Here is a 21910-nt window from a genome sequence, read left to right on the forward strand (position 1 = left end):
GATGAGGCATGACATAAATATAACACACATGACATAAATATGACACACATGACATAAATATGTCACACATGACATAAATATAACACACATGACATAAATATGACACACATGACATAATTATGACATACATGACACAAATATGACATAGACATGACATAAATATAACACACATGACATAAATATGACACACCTGACATAAATATGACACACCTGACATAAATATGACACACATGACATAAATATGACATACATGACACAAATATGACATAGGCATGACATAAATATGACACACATGACATAAATATGACACACATGACATAAATATGACATAGGCATGACATAAATATAACACACATGACATAAATATGACACACATGACATAAATATGACACACCTGACATAAATATGACACATAGGCATGACATAAATATGACACACATGACATAAATATGACACACATGACATAAATATACACACATGACATAAATATGACACACCTGACATAAATATGACACATAGGCATGACATAAATATGACACACATGACATAAATATGACACACATGACATAAATATATAAACTAAACTCTTTGAGAACATAACAAAATTTAAGACCTAGTAGATTGCAACACTAAAAACCTGGGACCTTACTGTGTTGCATTTCTCATTAACAACTGCCTAGCGCCGTTATTTACGATAATGAGTGAACGTTATAACACAAGTGTTTTGTTTCATTCACCTCATGCCAGCTTACGAGTTACCACACGAGTTTAATATACGCGGTGACTCGTATAATTAAAAATTGCTATTTTATTATTCTCTATGCGTCTCGCCAAAGATATATACGCCTAGCGTCAGGCGCTGGACTCGTATCGTCTCATCATCGCAAGCATCTTACCCAGTATATCAATAAAGGTTTCACTACCAAGATGTGTCGAAATGTTTATTAGCATGACGAAATATAATGACAATATACAAAGGCGAATTTGATTATGAAGAATGTAATGTACTCTACACGATTAAACTAATTTTTTTGGTCTTTTTAAATGCTGAGTAATAATAAAAAAATCGTATTCCGTTTTCACCATGGGATAATTTTTGATGGTTTAATTAATCAAATCCACCAAAGATATCTTGGCCATCAAACGTAGAAGGACCGTTTTGTCTTTCTTCTTGTGCACTGACTGGAGTAAGGGGCCGACAGCCCAAAACTTCCAGTCGTAAAGTAGCATGGTTGCGCCATGTAATTGGGTGTATGCGAAGATAACGCGCAATGAACGCTCGTTCGAACATCGTTTTCTTCTCTTCGTTCGCGTTACAATTCCCTTCGAATGTCTGCATTAAAACATAAATCATTTTTTACATGTTTAAAAATTAGAGTTTACGTGCTCAATAACTAGAGTTTGGCTCTCTTGTTTATCCCCAAGGCTGTCATAATGACTAAGTTTTACGGTTTTTATTTTTTTACTATTAGATAAAAATACCAAAAATCAACAAACCTGAGGTAACATGGTCCAGTTCTTGCCATCGTCTCCATAAGATACATTGAACGTTGTGGTGTATGATGGCGACCATCTAAGTTTGCCACCTGGTGATTATATTTTGGGTTAGTGGTAAATACACTTCTTTAACTTATGTATCCTTGGACACAAGATAACCCAAGAGTTAAAAGACAGGTAATTTGTGCATATACGGTGTCTTCATACAACTCCTACATGCTATTAGTTTTACCACTGTGTAACTTTGCGGGTGATTGGTTTATATATGTCTAACAATTCAGACAGCCCATTAGTGACCACAATTGCTCCAACCCTATAAAGTACTAACTTAGGATAAAGTAAGTTACACTCATTCATTCATTCAATTAAGTTCTAACATTAAACATTACTTTACCTTGTGTAATTACACCAGTGATGTTCTTAGCAATCACAAAGTCAACTTCCAGCCAAGGCTGTTCATCTGCATCATCTGCTATCCATGCGTTCAAGTTGAAGCCATTATAATTAAGCCTTCCATAATAGGGCCATGCTGTGGACATGCGGGAGCAGAACCTGCAGTTCTTTCCATATTCCGATGAAGCTCTGAACTGGCTGTCCCAAACGTCACAAGATTCAAGACCAAGCGGATCGCAACAATCTGGAATAAGATACAAATTTATGAATTGTATATTCTAAACTGTATACAATGTTGTATAATAATAATGATAAGGTAATACGCCAATAATAATAACAATACTAAGGGTAATAAACCAACTTTGGTCTTATATAAGACGGTAACATCTACAAATTTTACCAACAACAACAACAACTGTTGGAGTTTAATTATTGATGGTACATGGCCTACCACAAGACTTACCACAAGCAGAGCAGCCATAAAGCTCAAATCTTAAAGCTCGTTTTTCATGAGCTTCGATCGGATAAAGTCGAATATGGTTTCCCTCAACTAGAGGTAGAACATCTCGTTTCACGTCGCATTGCTCGTCAAAGTTTCCTTCAAATGTCCGACCATACATTGACCAGTAGCTGCCATTATAACTGGTGCTGATGGAGTAAGACGTCACCCAGGAGGGTATTTTAGAGAAAGATTCACTGTACATAGCACCCTGGTGGAAAGCAACAATTTATTACTATATTGTTTCGCAACTTTGTGGGTGATTGTTTTATAAAAAATAATAAATATTTAAACACCATGGCGTTTGGTAAATGAATGTAAAAATTCAAAATGATTATCAGATCGTTCTTAAAGTGATAAGTAGCTTCTACCCTTTGACCCTCTTGATAATTCATACAAAACCTAAAGTATTGGTTCATATTTTGTAAACATTTGTCTGTTTTTCGATTCTCTCCAAAATTAAAAAAAAATGATTTTTTGCCAAAGTCGAAAAAATTGAGATTCTACCCCAACGCATGATACCGGTATCATATGTTTGAACCAGAACTGAAAAAAAATATTTTTTTGCCCTAGTTGAAAAATTGAGATTTGACCCCAACGCATGATACCGGTATCATGTGTTTGTACCAAAACTCAATAAGTCTTTTTTTATAGTAAAAAAAGGGATTTTTTGCACATTAAAGCATGTGTACCCTAAGCTAACAGAAGGTTATGTCATCTTATATGCACCCCTTATAGACATTATACACCCAAAGTGACCCAGTTCACCCATAGTTTTATTCAATGAATTCTAACCTGTGTAGCAATTGCTGTAATACGAGTTTTTTCATAAAAGGAGACTTGAATCCATGGTTCCCAGTCGTCTTCCCTTGGAATCCAAGCGTTTGTCCTGAACAACATGAGTGTCTATAAATTAAGTTTAAGACACATTCACCCTCTAATTATTTGAGACGAGAAAAATAGAATAAAATATGTCCCATTTTCCCCACCCTACTATATTCAATTATAAGTTGAAGTTTAGGTATTACGTGTTTACTACCAAATGGGACGAGGAAACAGAATGAAAATATGTCCCATCTTCTTCTACCCCACCTATATATAAGTTTTAGCATTACATACCATCCGGTGTTGTGTAGCCTTGCTTCTTTAGCTGCCCACGCCATGTACCATATGCGACCGTATGGCATTTCACTAGAAGCACAAATCTGGTCATCGTGGATGGCTTGAATGTCGCAGTTGAGACCAAGAGGTTCCATACATGCTGTGGAAACAACAGAGTCTGTTATCACTTGTTTATCATGAGTACAGAATATAATTCATATGACCAAATTATAAAACGGCTTCCCTTCATGTAAGTATGTAATATGCAAAAATATGTGGTTGCTTGGATGTTCTGTTTCATACACCTCGTGCCCGCTTACGAGTTACTACCAAGTAATTTTGTGGGTGTTGGTTTTCTGTATGGCTGACAATTTAGACAACCAAAAAAGACACATACGCTCACAATAGTAGCAGCATTGAACCCCGAACCCAGTATCTTCCGACTTCCAGTTACAATTTAAGTACCATGCTTAACAAATATAATTCCTTACGTGTTTGACAATAGAAGCCAGCATATCCTGCCGTACAAACACAATGGTAACCACATTGTTCGTCCACACATTGCGCTCCATGCTGACACAGGTTGACCGTGCATTCATCTAGTAAAAAGAATAAATAAAAATATGAAAAATAGATATCAACAAACTGGTTTCTGTTTTATATGGAAAAGGTCCTATAGTGAGGCACACCTTGGGACATGGGATTTACACTAGAGTTGCCCCATTACCTCAACATTCAAGGGTTTAAGAAGGAGTTGTCCCATTACCCTACTACCCAGGGATTTAGCCCAGCGTTGTCACATTACCCTAACACCCAGAGATTCAGGTTAGCATTGTCCCATTACCCTACCACCCAGAGATTTAGGTTAGCATTGTCTCATTACCCTAACACCCTGAGATGCCGGCGCCCAGCGTTGTCCCATAACCGCAGCACAAATTGGTTTTAGTCGCATAAAGCTTAGTAATGAAGAGAATATTCACCGATTTGTATTTCACAGTTGGTTCCATTCCATCCGCAAGGGCAAGTACAGTTATATGTTGTACCATCTTCATTGTTGCATACACCTTCATTCTGACATGGATTGGAGATGCAAGGGTCAGGCAAGTTCAAGGTGAACCTGGGAGATATATTTATTACTGTGGTTGTTATTCTAAAATATAAGTTCAATACCACTTAACTTTATGTGCCAGGGCAAGTCATACGTTGTAACATGGGTGTCTTATCATGCACAATATGATGCAGTTTAATATGCCTTGTGTTTGCTTATGTGTTAACATTTAAAAACTTTCTTCATGCATATATTATTTAAATTTGGTATGAGTGTGAAAATAAAAATCCCATTAGTGACTGCTGAGTTGGGAGTAATTGCCGTTAATTGTTTTGCCCAAGAACACATATGCATAGTAACATTAAAACAAATGTTGATAAGACTCTTCCATCTTTAACTACCTGCAAACCCCAATGTAAGCATCTGCTGCAACTTTGGCCATGTTTGTATCATTGTAGGTTATCACATCATTCATACAACTCTGCATAAACACTTCTTGTTGATCTCCCATCCCATCTCGGCACAGTGGGTTGCTCATCATTGGGCCCAAGGCAGTTCTACATGCATCTTCAGCCCATGTTGTGTCATTGTTTTCAAAGACTTCCGTAACTGGCTCTGTTGGTCTAAGGGTAAAGGATAAGATATTTTTGTTATATTTAGACCGTTGGTAAAGGATAATGCATGAAATATTTTGTCCTTTGTGTTTTGATAAGAAAGACAGAATATTGTGCAAAAACAGCTAACTAGCTGTCAAAGACATTAGTTATGAAATGCTAAAGAATAAATGTTTGAATCACTTGTTGGATTAGAAGAGTGCTCATTACACCCTACAAACATACATCTCATGTTTGTCCATTTAATGTCTTTAACCTAATTCCCAGGTCCCATGGCATGCCTCACTGTAGGACCTCACACATATAGAATAGAAAACTTACTCGCAGTTGCAGGAATCCGGTGAATCATTCACGGGTATCACACCAACTACTGGTGCGTTAGATGGTGTCCATGTTACTCCACTAGATATTGAGATAGAACCACCAGAACCAGAGCCACCAGATGAACCACCACCACCACTGCCACTGCCTCCACTACTACCAGCGCTGCCACCACTGCCACCACCTCCACTACCAGAACCACCACCAAGGGAAATGGTAAATGATGGCCCACCTGTAAAACATATCTTTATATATCACAATTGTTCATTTTTTCTTTATTGTAAGTTGTAAATATAACACAGGTGTCATTTTTTATTATATGGCTGCATACTTAGAAAATCCATTTAGTAACCGATAGGTTGAAGCAATTATAATGTTTCACCCAGTAAGGACATATCTGGTCACAAGAGCAGCCTCATCAAGTCTTAATCCTCTGTCTACAAGGTGATTCGTATTCATTATAAACAAAATCCATACTAACCTGCAATAGCTGAGGTACACACATGTCCTTCCCCCTCATCTAAGAACCAAAGCCCACTTGCTACATCTCCATGTTGATTAGAAGCTCCACTGTACAACAGATTGGAACCAAACTTAATCCCAAAGTTCTGAATACAACCCAATTTATCAAAGGTTCGCTTCCAAACATGAACTTCATCAATGCTTCCACCAAAGGGCTTGTAATAACCACTATGTGTAGAACTCCCACCACCATTAGTGTTAGAGGAACCACCTCCATACCATCCACCATTAAGGTTTAACCTATTGATGAACGAACCACCACCAAGAGACAATCTTGATCCAGGTCTGAACCACACACTGCCACCACCAACGTATCGTGTCAACGAGTTAATCTCAGATGATGAAATCCTTCTGCCAACATAAACACCCCCACTTGAAGTAACATATATAAGCCAGATATCTCCAGTTGCACGATCACAGTTGATCACAATCATTCCCCAGTCACAGAAGGTCTTATAAGTAGGGGGGCATATGCTTGTATCTATCCAGCTTCCATTACAGCCGAGTTTGATAGCGTTATCAATAACCGCTAAATCAAATCCAGTTTCATCCGTATTGTTGGGAGGTAAGTAAGAGAAAAACACCCCAGAACTGTTGGCTCCGTTTAATTTAAAGTAAAACTCCAAAGAAACATTGTCCTTTATGCTCACTGTAGATTCAGGTAGATAGTCTGAGGTTACTATCATGTACGATGGTAGCGTGGCATTAGGAGAAGAAGTTGTATTTCCAAGTGTAGAGTTCTCCATTGTAGTGTTACTGTTGGTAAGGTTGTATGATACGAAACTCAAACAGTTTCCACCAGCTGTTGTTACTCTGGGTTCAGAATATTCTTTATCATTGTAAATGAACATCTCATCATTTGAATCGATCACAGACGCAGACGTTGCAAATTCATCCACAATAACTTGGCGACTCAAATCTTCCACTTTGATATAATTCCCTTTAGAATCCACAATCTCATTATTTATATTCTTATCAGGAGTTCCACTCAGCCCAACACCTTGTACTTCCAATACTTGCGATATATTTGTGGTTGGCCCGAGGGGTTTATCACTTGTAATAAACACATTGAAAAAGGTTCCTTGTAAATTGACTCGAACAATATTCTGTGTGATGTTTCCGTCTGGGTTGACTTGAGAAGTTTGGTTTTGAACAATCTCCGTCCACACGACTGACTGCCTCACCACACTTGAACCGTCACTAAGAGTCATGCCTTTGTCCAAACCAACTCCAATCTTGACTTTGTTTTTGTTGATGAAAAACACAGGATCAAACTCTGGGATACCCTGGTTGTTAATGTGTGCAGGTTCTTCAGTTAACCCAGTCATAGGGAATGGTGTGTGGATTCCTAGTTTGATTCCATTCAAACAAACAACGATCTGACTTATTGAGTAAGTTGGCTGTGGAGGTTTGGTTTTGGGTTGGGTAGATGCACTTCGTCGTGTTCGACTCTGTTAATAATAAGGTTTGTGATTAATTGACAAAGAGTTTATCTTTAACAGAACATTACTACATTTATTATCTGGTCAAGTTAGGAAAATATTTTCCAAAATCTGGTCGGATAAGGTGAAAAATGGGTAATAGAAATGTAATGTGAACGGTGATAATGCTTTGATCAACCAAGGACAGTAACAGGAATGTTGATAACGTGCAGATCAGCAAGCCCAGTTGGTTTTTTTTTCGGTTTTATAAATATATTAAAAGTTCTATGGCAACTTAAAATTTTGGATTCTTATAACACTGATTTAAATATACTAATAATTACATAAATATTACAATAAAATTACCTGTCGCAAGTAGACTCCCAAATCTGTTGAGTTCACCAAAGAGAATTCGCCAGTTTTCGGCAAGGTGTAACTTAGTCCATCATAGGTGATATATTCTCCAAACCCATAAGCTGAAGCGGTGATTTGTTCCAAGCCATCTTTCACTTCAATCTCATAAGCGCTGCAGTCTTTGCCTGCATAGCCGTGCGCGCACCGTGTGCATGCAGGGGACTGTTGGTCATAGTTAACAGGGCACGAACACTTTCCATCCACTTGGTCGCAAACACCAACACCACTACAAGGGCTGCGTGAAGTACCAGGACATTGGTATTGGCATGCTGAACCAAACCAACCATGGAAACATTCACATTCACCTGGAATTAAAATGGTTTTAAATAAAATGACTTTTTCTACTCTACGTGGTTAAAGTCCCAAAGCATGTCGGAATTTATAGTTGACCAATACACCAAATAAAGTGCCCTTTAAACTTGCACGGTGAGGTAACTCAGTGTTATAACCGATGTCAAATTGCACAACATATGTGATGGTTTTACACACTTGTGCTTGATTACCATTTACCCTTTGTGGGTGATTTTGTGTATAGCTATCAACTTGGACAACCCATTAGTGACCATTCGTTCAAGCTTCCCCAAGTTACACACATGTCAGTGACAATTCCACACTTACAGTTACAAATGGATTATTCCATCCACTGTCCAGCCAAAACTAACATAATAAAACACCCACCTTGTGCAATAGATTTTCCAGATAAACAACTTGAGGTTAATATTCTGCATTGTTGTGACAGTTCCATGTATTGTGGTGCTGTAGAACATAGTTGTAATGCAGGCCAAGTCTTCAAGCATAAAGTAGCTTGGCAGTATTCTGCATAGGCAGCTACAGCATATGAAGCATATGTGATGTCCCTGGTTCTTGCACATTCAGCCTTACAGCTTTGATAGAAATACAAAGCCACTGATGCCCCAATACCACCACATGTACCACGCATAGCTTCACTGTAGATCAAGTCAGAGCAAACTTGGGCATAGTTATTCAGTACGGTGTCATTCATTTGTGTAGTGGAGATAGTATCTTCTTGTAACCACTGCACATGGTTAACTGAACATAGCGTCCAGATAGGAGTTCTCCTTCCATAACCAAGCATATGTAAGTTATTGTTAGAAACCACATCTTGCACCATGAGTCCTTGACCTGGGATAAATATTTGGAAAATGAATGAATGCAACTTTTTATTTTACATACTAGAAAAACTTCAGAAGTTATGACAGGAGTGTTCCATTTCAAACCTTTAATTTCTAACAAGGCCCTACATGTATTTAACTTTGTGAGTTATAAATTGTATTGTTTTTAAGTATGGCTGGCAATTTAGACAACCCATTAGTGACTACTAGGTTCCGTTTGATGTCCAAACACACTCTCACAAATATTAAACAGAAACAAACCTTCTGTAAATTTCCATAAGTTCGCCAGATTTGGTTCAGAAACTTTAACAACTCTCCTCATATTGTTCCTAATCTCATCTCTGGTTAGCTCACTCTTCCATAAAGCAACTTGGTTGATCCAAATGCTCTCAGCAACTGAGGTCCTTGTAGGTAGCTCCCACTGGCCTAATGATATGAAACCACCAGGTTGGAACAAGTTTTCATCCCCAATACCCGAGAATGTGAATCGTGAAACAAGACCAACTGAATCAGCGTTGTCGAATGCTATGATCTGTAAAATAAAAATACAGTAAACATAATATAGGTTAAAACACAGGAGGTAAAGTGACTAAGTATTAAGGCGTTTTCAAATGCTATGATCTGTAATTAAGCATTAAGTTATTACGATCATACTAGTTCTTGTGGTAAAAAAACACATAGGATTCTACAATATGGACTAATATGACCTATCGCTTTTCCGAAGGTTTGTCACAAAGATATAGCCTAATTATGTCAATTTAACATTTAGTTGTTACTTCTACCCAAAAGAAAATTAAAGTTATTACAAATATCAACATGACTTTAAAATAAATACCTGCAGAAGTTTGTCATTTTTGTTCCAAGTCATAGCAACGCGATACCAAGAGTCCAAATATATTTTGAACGTAGTTTGATAATCAAATAACATATGTGCTGACTGTAGGCCGTTCTTGTTTGGCGAGTAGTATGTTGCTCTTAAGAAAGCTTGGTTGGTTGAATCTTCAACACATGCGCGCAGTTTAAGGGAGATATCAGCGTCTCTGTTGTAAGATAGAACATCAAAACATCTCGACCCCGCTGTGGCTGTAATCTTCACGTCCATTTCGAGTGTTATGTCATAGTTAGAGAACGACCATATTGGTTGTGTTTTAATAATTGTTCCGCGGAAGAGGAGACAATATTGTGATTGTGATGATAATAACCCTCTATAAGCGATGCTACAAGTGTTATTGTTGAACAACAATCGGTCTCCCTCGATGGCCGATACTTTCCATGACTCAGCAAACTGACTCAGCATTTCTTCCTCTATTTCAGGAGTTGTAATTTCCTTGAAAAACAAAACAAAAATTTAAAAATTAATGTGGTTAAAAACAGAAATCACTAGACTAGTAAAAATTACTAAAGAACATTTAATTTTGCGGCTATTGTTGTTTTCACAAACTATGTCAAAAAATCTATAAATTTCCTTGGTATGTGGACTTTGCACAAACTTTTTATAGCTTTAAATCATTAAACTTTGTCATAAAAATAATTAAAAGGTGTAAAAGGCCGAGTATTACTAAAAAAATACATTCAATATATAACATGAGTTTTAGGTTACAAAAGTAATAGCATTATTAAAAAAGTAAAACAAAAATAAGTATTAGGTTAAAGTAATCCCACCATGCCATCTCTGGTGATGAAATCATTCCCAGTATGGTTGTTGCATAAGCCAAGCAAACCAGATGCAGTGGAACACCAATCTTTTCTACTCCTGGCCACCAAGTTCATAAAACGACCAGTAATGGAGATCTCAAGACTGTGGGTAAAGTTAGGAATTAAATTTGTGATAATAATGACTTGATACTTTATAATGTAATCTCTTTAGCTTAAAATATTAAAATACAGAAAAATCGCCCAGAAAGTTACATTTGTGGTAACTTGTAAGCGGGCACGAGGTGTATGAAACAGAACACCCGTGTTTTATGACTGTCGTTGCCCCGCCATGCTAGGATAAGTTACATATGTGGTAGCTTGTAATGGAGTATGAACCAGAACCCATGCTATATTGCTGTATCATTTATGAAAAATAAAAGATCTCCTTGTATGTTTTAAATAAGTTTGCCCACGAAGCACATGTCAATAAACATTCAACAAACCTGAATGGACTTGTAGAATTGGTTTGGTTAGTTGTACCGGCATCAAACACATATCGGCCCAACATTGGGTGACTGAGTGTATGATTCGCATCCAATATTCTTGTCATTCCAACATTAACATTTCCTCCATCAATGCAAACTAAACCATCCAAGTCTGTGTCGGTGTATCTGGGGAAGAAAAGAAATGTAGAGTACATAAAATTTTGATTTATTTTTATTTCATTGCGTTCTATCGTGCTCTGAATCTCTGGCTACAAGTAAAAGTTGAAAACTCTCTTGTTTGTGGATTTTAATTTGTGGCTTTGGGTTTGTGACTTTAAATGTGTCGCTTATATTTTTGGCCACATTGAATCACAGAATTGTGACTTACCCAGCTTGTATCACCAAGGTAGATGAACCAACATTAATAGCGATCATTGAAACACAACTATGGCCCTCCTGGTCGCATGGAACCATTCGAATCTATTTAAAAAACAAGCAAAGATTGCATCTAAGTATCAAAGATTTCATCAGTAATATCATTTATTTATCATCACAGTGTAGGTCTGTCGGACGACCAGAGCTAACCACGTGCATTCTATTGTAAATGGTGACTTCATACACTTCATGTCTGCCATTAAATAAGTATGTATACTAAAACTTTTTTTGTTCCCAATAAGTGACCACTGAGTCAGAGCAATTAAGATTAGATGTATTCCTCAAGGAAACATCCACCCATAATGGTAGCAGTAAGATTTGAATCCAGTATTATCAGGTTACAAAAGCGAACGCCCAAACCATTACTATTTCAAGTGTTGGTAAGCCAATGCATTCACATTCACCTGTACAGATAAACCTGCAGATCTGTATAGAACATAATCACCACTACCACGGAAGTTGAACAGGGATCCATCAAACGTACTGAAGTGAGCGGCAGAATATACAAGCCCAGTGTATATAGTTTTGGTTGTGTTTTTAATTCCTGAAATTTGTTAAAATTTTTTAATTTTGGTAAGTTAAGATGTATGCACATTTTCCGTCCAACTGGATTAATAATATCCTATTAAATAAACTGCAATGGCTTAAAGTTTGTTGCCAATGTTTAGGGTTAATACTTGGCAAATTTGTAATCAATGATTTGTGTTTGTTTATATGTTTTATCTGTTGTTTTTCTTTATTTCCATTCCTGTACATAAACTTATTATTTTAAAACAGATAAAATTGCATTTTTAACCAAAGTAAACAAAAATAATTTTCTAAAAAATAAAAACATAAAATAAGAATCCAGCTAACAAAAAGCAAGATACTTTTATGTTCAAATAACTTAAACTAAAACACAAACCTTGGCTAGCAGCAACTGAGCAGTCACTTCCTATCCAGCCTTCAATACATTGCTCACAGTTTGTGTCGTTTCTAAACCTTTCCTTGCATTCACAGATGCCGGTGCTTGACACACATGTACCATGCCCGTAACATGGATTTAATTCACCACCTGGGCAGATGTTTTGACACCTGCTGCCCCAGTAACCAGGTAGACATGCGCAGTAACCTGGATCATTTGCACCATCAGTGTATGGACCTGCAATCTGTGAAACCAATGCAAAAATGTTAAAGTATAGTAGTATTTATAATTAATTTATATTAATAGTTGGTCAATTAAACTTAAGAGTCAGGCAACTTGAAGAGATTAATTTTATATTCTATTACACACAAGTCTTGCGCACGCTCGATTTATGGAACTTTGTGGGTTATTGTTTTTCTATATGGCTGATAATTTATAAATTATAAAATCCATTAGTGACCACTAGGTTGAAGCAATCACTAATAATATTCCTGAAATAAGGAGGATACAGTATATTGAAAATGCTCACGAAACCGCTACAAAGAGTTTTAAACAATTTCAAACCCCATACCTGCGTTGGCTTGATGTCGGTTGCACATTCTGTTGTTGAATCATTCGAAGAAGCAACGTTGGGTGGGTTGTTGTTGTTGGGGTTGTTTAAAACCCATTTAATGATCTCATCATTGGAAGAAGTGCTGGAATATAAGAAGAAATTATATTATAAAAATATAATGTAACTTTTATTTGTCCTTGCGATTACGGTAGTGAAGATTAAAGAATGGAGAAAATAAAAAGACAAATGAAAAGGATATATCAGCAAAACGATAGTGGATTTTACACATAGCATACATACATTGCTATTTTACTAATTGTACACATTAGTGCTGAAACGTATAGTCTACATACATAGATTATAATATACCTTGTTTTAAATACATTATAATGTCTTCCAGGGTAAAATGTGACAACTTGTCTGAAGTTTTTCTGGGTTCTTGTTTCAGTATTAGTTTCAATGATGAAATGGTTGTCAGCCCCATAGTCCACAGTCACAATATGTGAGTTGAAGTTCTCATATCCCCACCAAATATATTTCGCTTCTGATGTTACTTGTGTGCACGCCAGTAATGGCTGGTGATATAAATTTATTGATTCAATAACTTTTTATAGGTGTGTTGAAATATAAGTATATTTAAAGTTGTAAACTATTTTTTTTTTAAATAGTGAAAAGAATTACACTGTAAGTTTCAAAACAGAACATTTTACTTAATTTTCTTTGTAAAGAAAATGCTATTGAAAATACCCGGAATACAGAAAACCTCTTCTGTAATTGGAGGGTGAAGGTATAACATTTATTTAAAATTGTGTCAAAACAAAACTTGCAGAAAGTTTTCTGGTACCTTAGTTTTTTTAAAGATAATTTGTTTAGAAATCAAAATCAAAAATGTTAAATTTTGGTTAGAAACGTTGGTTAGCTTTAATTTACCTTAATCATATTTGTTCCTCCACTCCCTTCTTGTGGGTGACGGTACGCTCCTCTACCAGCCATGCATTGAATACTGCAGTGACCATCACCTATGTAGTCTTGGTGGCAGGTTGTACAAGATGGCGCGTCCCATCCTCCCTGGCATCTGGTTTAATCAATGGCATTTTTTTATAAGTGATAAATTATTTGTTAACTATGATTGAACAGAGTGTGTGTTAGAACTTGAAGGGGAAGGTATGGTTGGGTAAACATGAATAACAAGAAAATACTTTTGAAAATATTCAGAATACAGAAAAAGTGTTTTGTGACTAGAGGGTAAAGGTGTTACAGTTATTTCAAAAACATGTGTATGCACCAGTGGTTATGAATGGGTAATATGTAACACACCCATATTCAGCTGACTTGATATTTGGGTTAAAGTATTTTGTTTAATAATATACAACAGGAAAAAGATAAATATTTATCCGCAAAGTTGCAACCAGTAAATAGGGGGCATGATGTCACTATATATGGTGTGAGGTTAATAATAATCCTAACTTGTCAGGAAAAATGCAAACTTATAACATGGGTGTTTTGAATTAAATGAAAACAAATAGAAACATATAGAGATTTCTAAAGCTTGTTTATATATTATTATACCAGTATAAATATGAACTTACACATTACAAGTATCTCCACTCCACTTTCCATTGACACCATCATTATAACAGATACACTGAGTGTCGTTACTTTCCGCACCATAACCATGGAAACAAGGAACCTGAGAAGTAGTTTCAACAATGACCCATACATCTATTTATTGTTCAAAATATGTATTTTTACTTTACATTGTTTCATTTTTTTCAGGTTGTACACTTTTCTTACAATTACACCTTTATTTGTTTATAATAAATAAAGTCAAAGTAGTTAATTTATACTGTAATGTAGGTTTGGCAGGGACGATTTTATTTGGTAGTTTTCCCTAAGTAATAGTTTTTACCTTTTCTTATTTGTTTAAACTAATTTGATCTTCACTATCGTACCAAAAAAGAAAAAGTTAAGTTATGTCAATTCATCATGTCGCATATGTTATATATTTATAATAATGTCAATTCACCTCACAAGAGCTTGAATATCCAACCCTTCCACTGATGCATCTATCACAAAGTGATCCTGTGTATCGACTTCTACACCTTTCGCAAGCGTCTCCATCAAAACCATGGTCGCATACACATTGTGGGACAGAATCCAAAAGTGTGCAGGCACCTGTGGTATATATTCTTGATGAAATATAACAACAATATATAGATGATATTACAAAAACAATTCGAACACCAATTTAAAAACATTCAGCTTAAAAATGGTCACCTAACTACCAAGCAAGCTTTAAAGTAAATTTTACTTGGTTTATTTTTAAAACTCGCAGTATATATCTTGAATTCTATATCCTCTGGTTATGATGCAAGCGATTAAACAACTACGCCAAAATGCCAGACAAAATCTTTTCCAAATTTAAACTAAAAAAGATCCAAAAATATTACACATTTAATTATTTATTTTCACCTCTGTTATTACAATATGGTTCTCCCGGACAAATAAGCTCCGAGCAGTCATTCCCTCCAAAACCAGGTGAACACACACAAACTGAACGCTCATTAATCCTCACACACGAGCCACGACCTGAACACATTTCTTCCCCACCAGGACAGTGGAGTTCACCACAAGTTTCACCTTTGTAACCTGGGTAGGAGAAATAACATGCTATAAAAGTGGGTGGGGTGGATGATATTACAAAAAAATGACATTTTTTAGATGTTATTCTAAAAAATGTTTTAAAAGATAAAGTAAAAAATTGCCGAAGGGTGGAGAGACACCTGGATATGCTATTTCCATGTTTTAACCAAGTAAAAACGTAATTTTGAAACTAAATTTTAACGTAATTTTGCAAACTTTATTTTCCCAATAACAGTTCTATTTTATTCATTTTTTCAATGTTTTTCAACCGATATTTCAGTTTTCTATATGATTAACTTTGTAATCTGGGTAGGATATCATGTTTAAAAAATCAATATTTTAAGTTTTAAAAAAGAAATCAATACAAACCTTCTTGGCAGACACAGGTGTTCCCATCCTCACAAGTTCCCTTATTTGAGCAAGTGATATCACAAGCATCACCAGTGTAACAAACACTTGAGCAAACGCATGCCTCACTTTGTGGGGGGTCTTCATATCCATGTATACATGGTATGTTACATGAACCACCAATATAACCACCAGTGCAATTCACACACATAGGTTGGACAAAGTTGATGGCGTCGCAATCACCTGGGATGTAATTAGTTTTAACATACATAAATAAATATAATTTACTTATCCTTAAAGGGCAATGACAGTCGTTATGGTTATGGTAGTAAGTTTGTAATGATTAAGTGTTACATACTGAATTGGAGCAATTGTCCAAGACACACCAACCTATAACCCACAGCCACAAATACACACATTGCCACAATGGTAGCAGCACCAGGAATTAACCTTACCCTTTGCTCAGGAGGAAAACACCCTATTCTGCTACACCACCAACAGACCACGTACATTTTGTGTTTGCTATAATTTGGATCAAAAGGGACAATTTTGACTTAAATAAGTAAATTTTCCCACAATGTTATTCTACTGTATTTATTTATATATATTGTTTTTCCACGATGGTTTTCTACCATACCTCTATTAAAGCAATCAGGTGCTCCAGGACAGTCAGGTGTCGAACACCCTGTCCCCTTCCAACCACTATAGCAATGGCAAGATTGCTCCAGGATGCTACAGTGGCCGTGGCCTGTACAATATTCAGCAATGCCAGGGCAGCCTTGCGTTTCACATTTGTCTCCTGTTGACATTTAAATATTTATTATTAATTTATAATCATGTTAAAATGTTTTAAGCAAAACATTTTTTTTTAATTTCTTTAACTTTTTCAAATTTTTTTAACACATATTACTAAAGTCACTACTTACCCCACCAAGCCTCCTGGCAAGAACAAGCTCCTTCAACACAAGCTCCGTAACCAGAGCATTCTACATTACATGCAACCCCAGTATGACAGGAATCACACACACATACTTCATTTGAAGGGGTGCCAAACACACAAGACTTCTCGCATGCGTCGCCAAACCAACCTAGAAGGTTCGTTATTATGTAAGGCAACGCTTCCTGTATGTGAACTTAAAAACAGAATTCAAAGCTAGTAAACTTAGTAGTCTCAATGTTAGGGTTGTTGGTTTGAAATTGTGAACATTCAAGATTCTTTTTCTGTATGGCTGACAATTTGGACAACCTATTAGTAACCACTTGGTTGAAGCAATTGCCGTTAAGTGCCTTGTCCAAGAACACATACCCCCACAACAGTGTATCGACCTTTTACAAGAAGTAATTCCTACATACCTTCATCACAAAGTGTACAAGATGGTGGATCAGTTGTTGCATTACAAACAGACCTTCCATTACAATCAATCTCGCCAGGACAGTCGGGAACGTGACAACCTGATCCTTTCCAACCGTGGTCACACCAACACTCAAGGTTGATAAGGTTACAACTCCCTTTACCACTGCAAGGAACACCTGAAAAAATAATTAACAATTATTTAATTAAAATTTATAATTCATTTATAATTGTCATGTTCTAATACGTTGGTGTCATGTTCTAATGAGTTTGAAACTTGTAACATTAAGTGTTTTTAACAAAAAGTAAAAATTTAATTTGCTGCATTAAAGGGCCAAAATCTAAAACCTCTGAACAGCCTTGCTAAAGGTCTCACCCTTATATAAAATAAGTGTCATGTTTCTTCACAATACATTGCAGTGCTTTTAGGTCAAAATATTTTATCACATTTATATATATTTTATTAAAACCTCACCAATTCCAGGACAGCTCGGTTGGTCACAATACGCGCCCCAGTTTCCAGTATTTAGCCCATCATCATTTGTACAGTCACATGAACCAGCTGTACAGTTACCATTCCCACCACACATAGTATCGCATGATACACCATGGTAGCATGCATCACATTGACAGAAACCACTATTCTTGGGAACTTCTTCCCCGAATGCACAAGGCACTTCACATGACGTTCCCATCCAACCATCGTTGCAGTTGCGACAGTAAGGAACAATAGCTGGAAAAATAAAGGTTTTTATCACAACTTTTGCAATAGTTGGTCTACATGCAGCGATGAGGTCAGAATAAAAGAGTTGTGTCGGCGAAGGGGCGTGATGGTAACAATATAACTGTGCAGTTCAAGGAGATTATTTATCAAAGAATAAGCACATGCGATGCTTAGATAGATGTTCATCATCTCATTACAATTGTGACAGTATGTAACAATGGAAAAACAAGAAGCTGCAAAAATGCGCCGAATAAAACCCTTTTTCTATAATATAGTATATGTCCAACTACATAATATGTTTATTTATACTGTGTGTACCAATTTTGATATGTGCCCAATTTCACTTTGTCCATAAAATAATATGTGCCAAATCTCATTATATAAAAAATAACACTATGTGCTCAATAACATAAAACAAGAAATTAAATCACCATTTTTGAACGCTTGTAGTTGTGGATCACTTGGGAAGCATTCACCTCGTTGGTTACAATCATCCAAACACTTAGGTATGTGGCAACCTGTGCCCGTCCATCCAGGGTTACAGATGCATTTGCCGGTAGCAGACACACATTGGCCGTGTCCAGAACAGTCAATCTCATTTACACCTAAGAAAAGTTGGTTCTTGCTTTAATTCCATATGTTTACCGACAATTTAATCTGCACAATTTCTATATGTGGATTATTTTAGGTGACCCATTTATCCTCACATGACGGGGCAATGACAGTCATTATAACACGGGTGTTGTGTTTCATACACCTTGTGCCTGCTTACAAGATACCACGTATGTAATTTTGTGGGTAATAATTTAAACGCTTACCTGGGCAACCTGGTTCTTCACAAAACTCTCCACGTCCTCCATCGAAACCACAAACACAAGTTCCTTCATCAGAGCAAGTACCGATGTTTGAACACAAGATGTTACAAGCATGACCACTATAGCATGGAGCGCATGAACAGTTCTGTGCAGTTTCATCAATGGTGCCGTTCGAACACGTATATTCGCATGCCAGACCATAGAACCCAGGGTCGCATTCACATACGGGGGGTAGGTTAAGAACGCTTATACCATCATCATTGGGAGGAAGAGGTGCTTGTACACACTCCCCATGTGAATTACAATCTGGATCTCCAGGACAATCAGGCACATGACATCCAACTCCAGACCAACCCTCAGAACAAACACATTTCCCAGACGCAAGGTTACAATCTCCATGTCGTGTGCAATCTCTGTCATAACCTGGACAACCAGGGATGTCACAACTGTTGCCACGCCAACCATTGAATCCACAGTCACATATCCCATCTGAGCAGGTGCCCTGTAACAAAGTAAAACTGTATATTATTAATATAAACAGGTTAGAAAATAAACAGACATATCATTTTGCTGCCAAAAGAAGATCAAAAATGACAACGTACATATTAGACACTGAGTCTGTTTATTCAAACCATACCTGAAGGTTGCACAATAGATTGCAGTCACTCCCTGCATAGCAAGGATCACATTGACACCACCATGTTCCATTAAGCGATCTTTGGGCAGTTCCATGGTAGCAAGTTAGTTCACAACTATCACCCATGTATGGAGCATTGCAGGCACAATATGGTTCCACGTATTGGTATAAGGTATTGGCAGATGTAGGAGCACCGTTTAACAATGATAATGGTGGTTGGCATACACCCCTACCAAGACAATCTGGTGAACCTGCAAAAAGTAAAAAAAAATATTATCACATACTTATTTATGCGCAGTGAGCTGTGAAACTCAAAATGTCTTTTTATGCATCGTATTGATAGTTTCATTTACCCTATGCCTGCTTGCAAGTAATCAAGTATTAAACTTTGTGTGTGTTTTGGCTTTGGTTTCTATATTGGTGTATGGTTGACAATTTGGACAACTCATTAGTAACTATCAAGTTGGAGCAATAGCCGTTAAAAGTCTTTTTCTATGACAATTCTGCTCACAATACAAAATATACTTCCTCAATGTATGGCTGCCAACTTGGAATATTCTATAGTGATCACTGAGTTGGATCAATTTCCATTAAGTGTCCAAGGAAACACCTATACACAATACAGTACATACCTCCGCAATCGGGTACATGGCAAGCCACTCCCTTCCAGCCAGGAGAACATTCACATTCCATGCTTCCCAAGTTACAATCACCATGTCCAGAACAATCTAATGGCCATCCCGGACAGCCTGGTACCGAACATGTAGATCCTTTGTAACCAAGCTCATAGAAACAACGACAATATAGTTCGTTGGTTCCACTGTCTTGTTGGCATTCACCAAAACCTAAAAGTTGCATATGAGTTAAAATTTGTAGTTAATATTTAAAAGGTTATTACTACGGGACAATCACATATAAGTGTTCCTAGACAGTTTTTGCAAAAACCCAAACATTCAGCATAATTTGATTTAAAACTACAGCCACCCAATTTTTTGAACTATATTTTACAAAACTTTTTGTAAGGGTAAAATAAAATGCTGATCATAGAGTGACCCACTATTTTGATCATTAAGAGCTTGAAATGTCTTAGACTCTAACAATTAGTTCTAACCTGTGTGCACTAACCAATGACATTTAACTGAATTATTTGCTGGCAATAAATTGTCAGCTATGTTTGTCAAGTACAATAATCTGAATTATAAACATATTTAAAGTTAGTTTGAATTAAATATAAATACAAATATTAGTTTTAAATGAAAATACCTGAGCAAATAGAGTTGCACCCCACACCAGAGTAACAAGGATCACAAACACATCTCGTCCCGTCAACATTTGTCCCATTCACGCATGGCTGGTCGCAGAATTCACCTCCCCATTCGGCAGAACATCTGTAATAGATGGCAAGGTTATTGTTTTGAAATAATATTAGTTAATATTAGTTGGGTTGTAGCACAGTGGGTCGAGTTCTTGTAAAATAGGAGGGAGGATACCAGTTCCTTAACATCATTGTGGGTGTGCCTGCCTCAAAAAACTTAATGGTAATTGATCCAACCACTAATGAGTTGCCTAACTGTCAGCCATAGATTAAACAATCACCCAGAAAGTTACATACGTGGTAACTTGTAAATGGACACAAGGTGTATGAAACCACCATATATTGTAAGAAATAGGAAACTGTACTATAAGTGTTATATTGCCATGTCATGCCAGGATAAATGTGTTGAACTTACCTGCACTGCCTTGGTATAGTATCCATACACTCTCCATGGTTATTACATTCATCTGGGCAAGATGGCGTACCACAATCTTCACCTGTCCATCCAGGGAAACATTCACATACACTGCTGGTAGCAGAACACATACCATTGCCATTACATGAACCATCCAACCCTGGGCAACCTGCAGAGATATTTTAATATTTTATAAAGTTTTTTTTCAGAAATTTGTCCAATTGATTTTAGATTTAAAAAATATTAAATTTCTAAAAAATGTAAAGCGACAATTAAAGCCAAAAACTTATGACCAACAGTTAAATCTGCAAATATAAGGCCAACAAATGCTCATGTTTACCTATCTTGCTTTAAACTGTCAGCTTACAGTTCCAAACTTCCAGATTTGAAATTTTCACTTTAGAATGTTGGGATAGAAAAAAGATTGAAACAAATGTTTGATATGATAGAATTACAAATGATGTTCATAAAATATTTCTAACCTTGATATTCGCATTTCTCTCCAACCCAAGCATCACCTGCTCTATTATCACACACACAAACATCTAAGTCAGCATCACAATGACCATTGTTTGAACATTCAATGTCACAATCTAGTCCAGAGTAACATGGATGGCAGATGCAGGATTCTCCATTACTTGACTGTGGAATATAAAGTTACCATCACTTGTATTGTAAAGCTGACAA

General features: G+C 36.6%; 1 protein-coding gene across 2 annotated transcripts in view; it reads right to left on the reverse strand.

Moving 5' to 3' along the window:
- Nucleotides 1-927: 927 nt before the first annotated feature.
- The window catches only part of LOC100179046, a 98398-nt gene continuing 77415 nt past the window's right edge, over nt 928-21910 (reverse strand). For both annotated transcript variants that reach the window (XM_018816880.2, XM_026839835.1), the window contains exons 149-186: nt 21706-21865; nt 21224-21392; nt 20757-20881; nt 20126-20338; nt 19494-19744; nt 18860-19358; nt 18473-18646; nt 17793-18050; nt 17320-17496; nt 16893-17054; nt 16604-16765; nt 15988-16209; nt 15448-15624; nt 15002-15150; nt 14565-14665; nt 13906-14050; nt 13345-13550; nt 12994-13117; nt 12423-12666; nt 11923-12062; nt 11472-11563; nt 11102-11269; nt 10626-10761; nt 9799-10290; nt 9225-9495; nt 8509-8973; nt 7783-8135; nt 5955-7446; nt 5474-5705; nt 4940-5161; nt 4471-4607; nt 3982-4089; nt 3509-3650; nt 3185-3278; nt 2354-2600; nt 1892-2134; nt 1498-1586; nt 928-1333 (exon numbers count right to left, since the gene is read on the reverse strand). In XM_018816880.2, the coding sequence (XP_018672425.1) occupies nt 1109-1333; nt 1498-1586; nt 1892-2134; nt 2354-2600; nt 3185-3278; nt 3509-3650; nt 3982-4089; nt 4471-4607; nt 4940-5161; nt 5474-5705; nt 5955-7446; nt 7783-8135; nt 8509-8973; nt 9225-9495; nt 9799-10290; nt 10626-10761; nt 11102-11269; nt 11472-11563; nt 11923-12062; nt 12423-12666; nt 12994-13117; nt 13345-13550; nt 13906-14050; nt 14565-14665; nt 15002-15150; nt 15448-15624; nt 15988-16209; nt 16604-16765; nt 16893-17054; nt 17320-17496; nt 17793-18050; nt 18473-18646; nt 18860-19358; nt 19494-19744; nt 20126-20338; nt 20757-20881; nt 21224-21392; nt 21706-21865 (9066 nt within the window). In that variant the 3' untranslated portion in view covers nt 928-1108. The remainder of the gene's footprint in view (nt 1334-1497; nt 1587-1891; nt 2135-2353; nt 2601-3184; nt 3279-3508; nt 3651-3981; nt 4090-4470; nt 4608-4939; nt 5162-5473; nt 5706-5954; nt 7447-7782; nt 8136-8508; nt 8974-9224; nt 9496-9798; nt 10291-10625; nt 10762-11101; nt 11270-11471; nt 11564-11922; nt 12063-12422; nt 12667-12993; nt 13118-13344; nt 13551-13905; nt 14051-14564; nt 14666-15001; nt 15151-15447; nt 15625-15987; nt 16210-16603; nt 16766-16892; nt 17055-17319; nt 17497-17792; nt 18051-18472; nt 18647-18859; nt 19359-19493; nt 19745-20125; nt 20339-20756; nt 20882-21223; nt 21393-21705; nt 21866-21910) is intronic.

The sequence above is a fragment of the Ciona intestinalis genome, unplaced genomic scaffold (assembly GCF_000224145.3).
Source record: "Ciona intestinalis unplaced genomic scaffold, KH HT001041.1, whole genome shotgun sequence".
NCBI classification, from domain to species: Eukaryota; Metazoa; Chordata; class Ascidiacea; order Phlebobranchia; family Cionidae; genus Ciona; species Ciona intestinalis.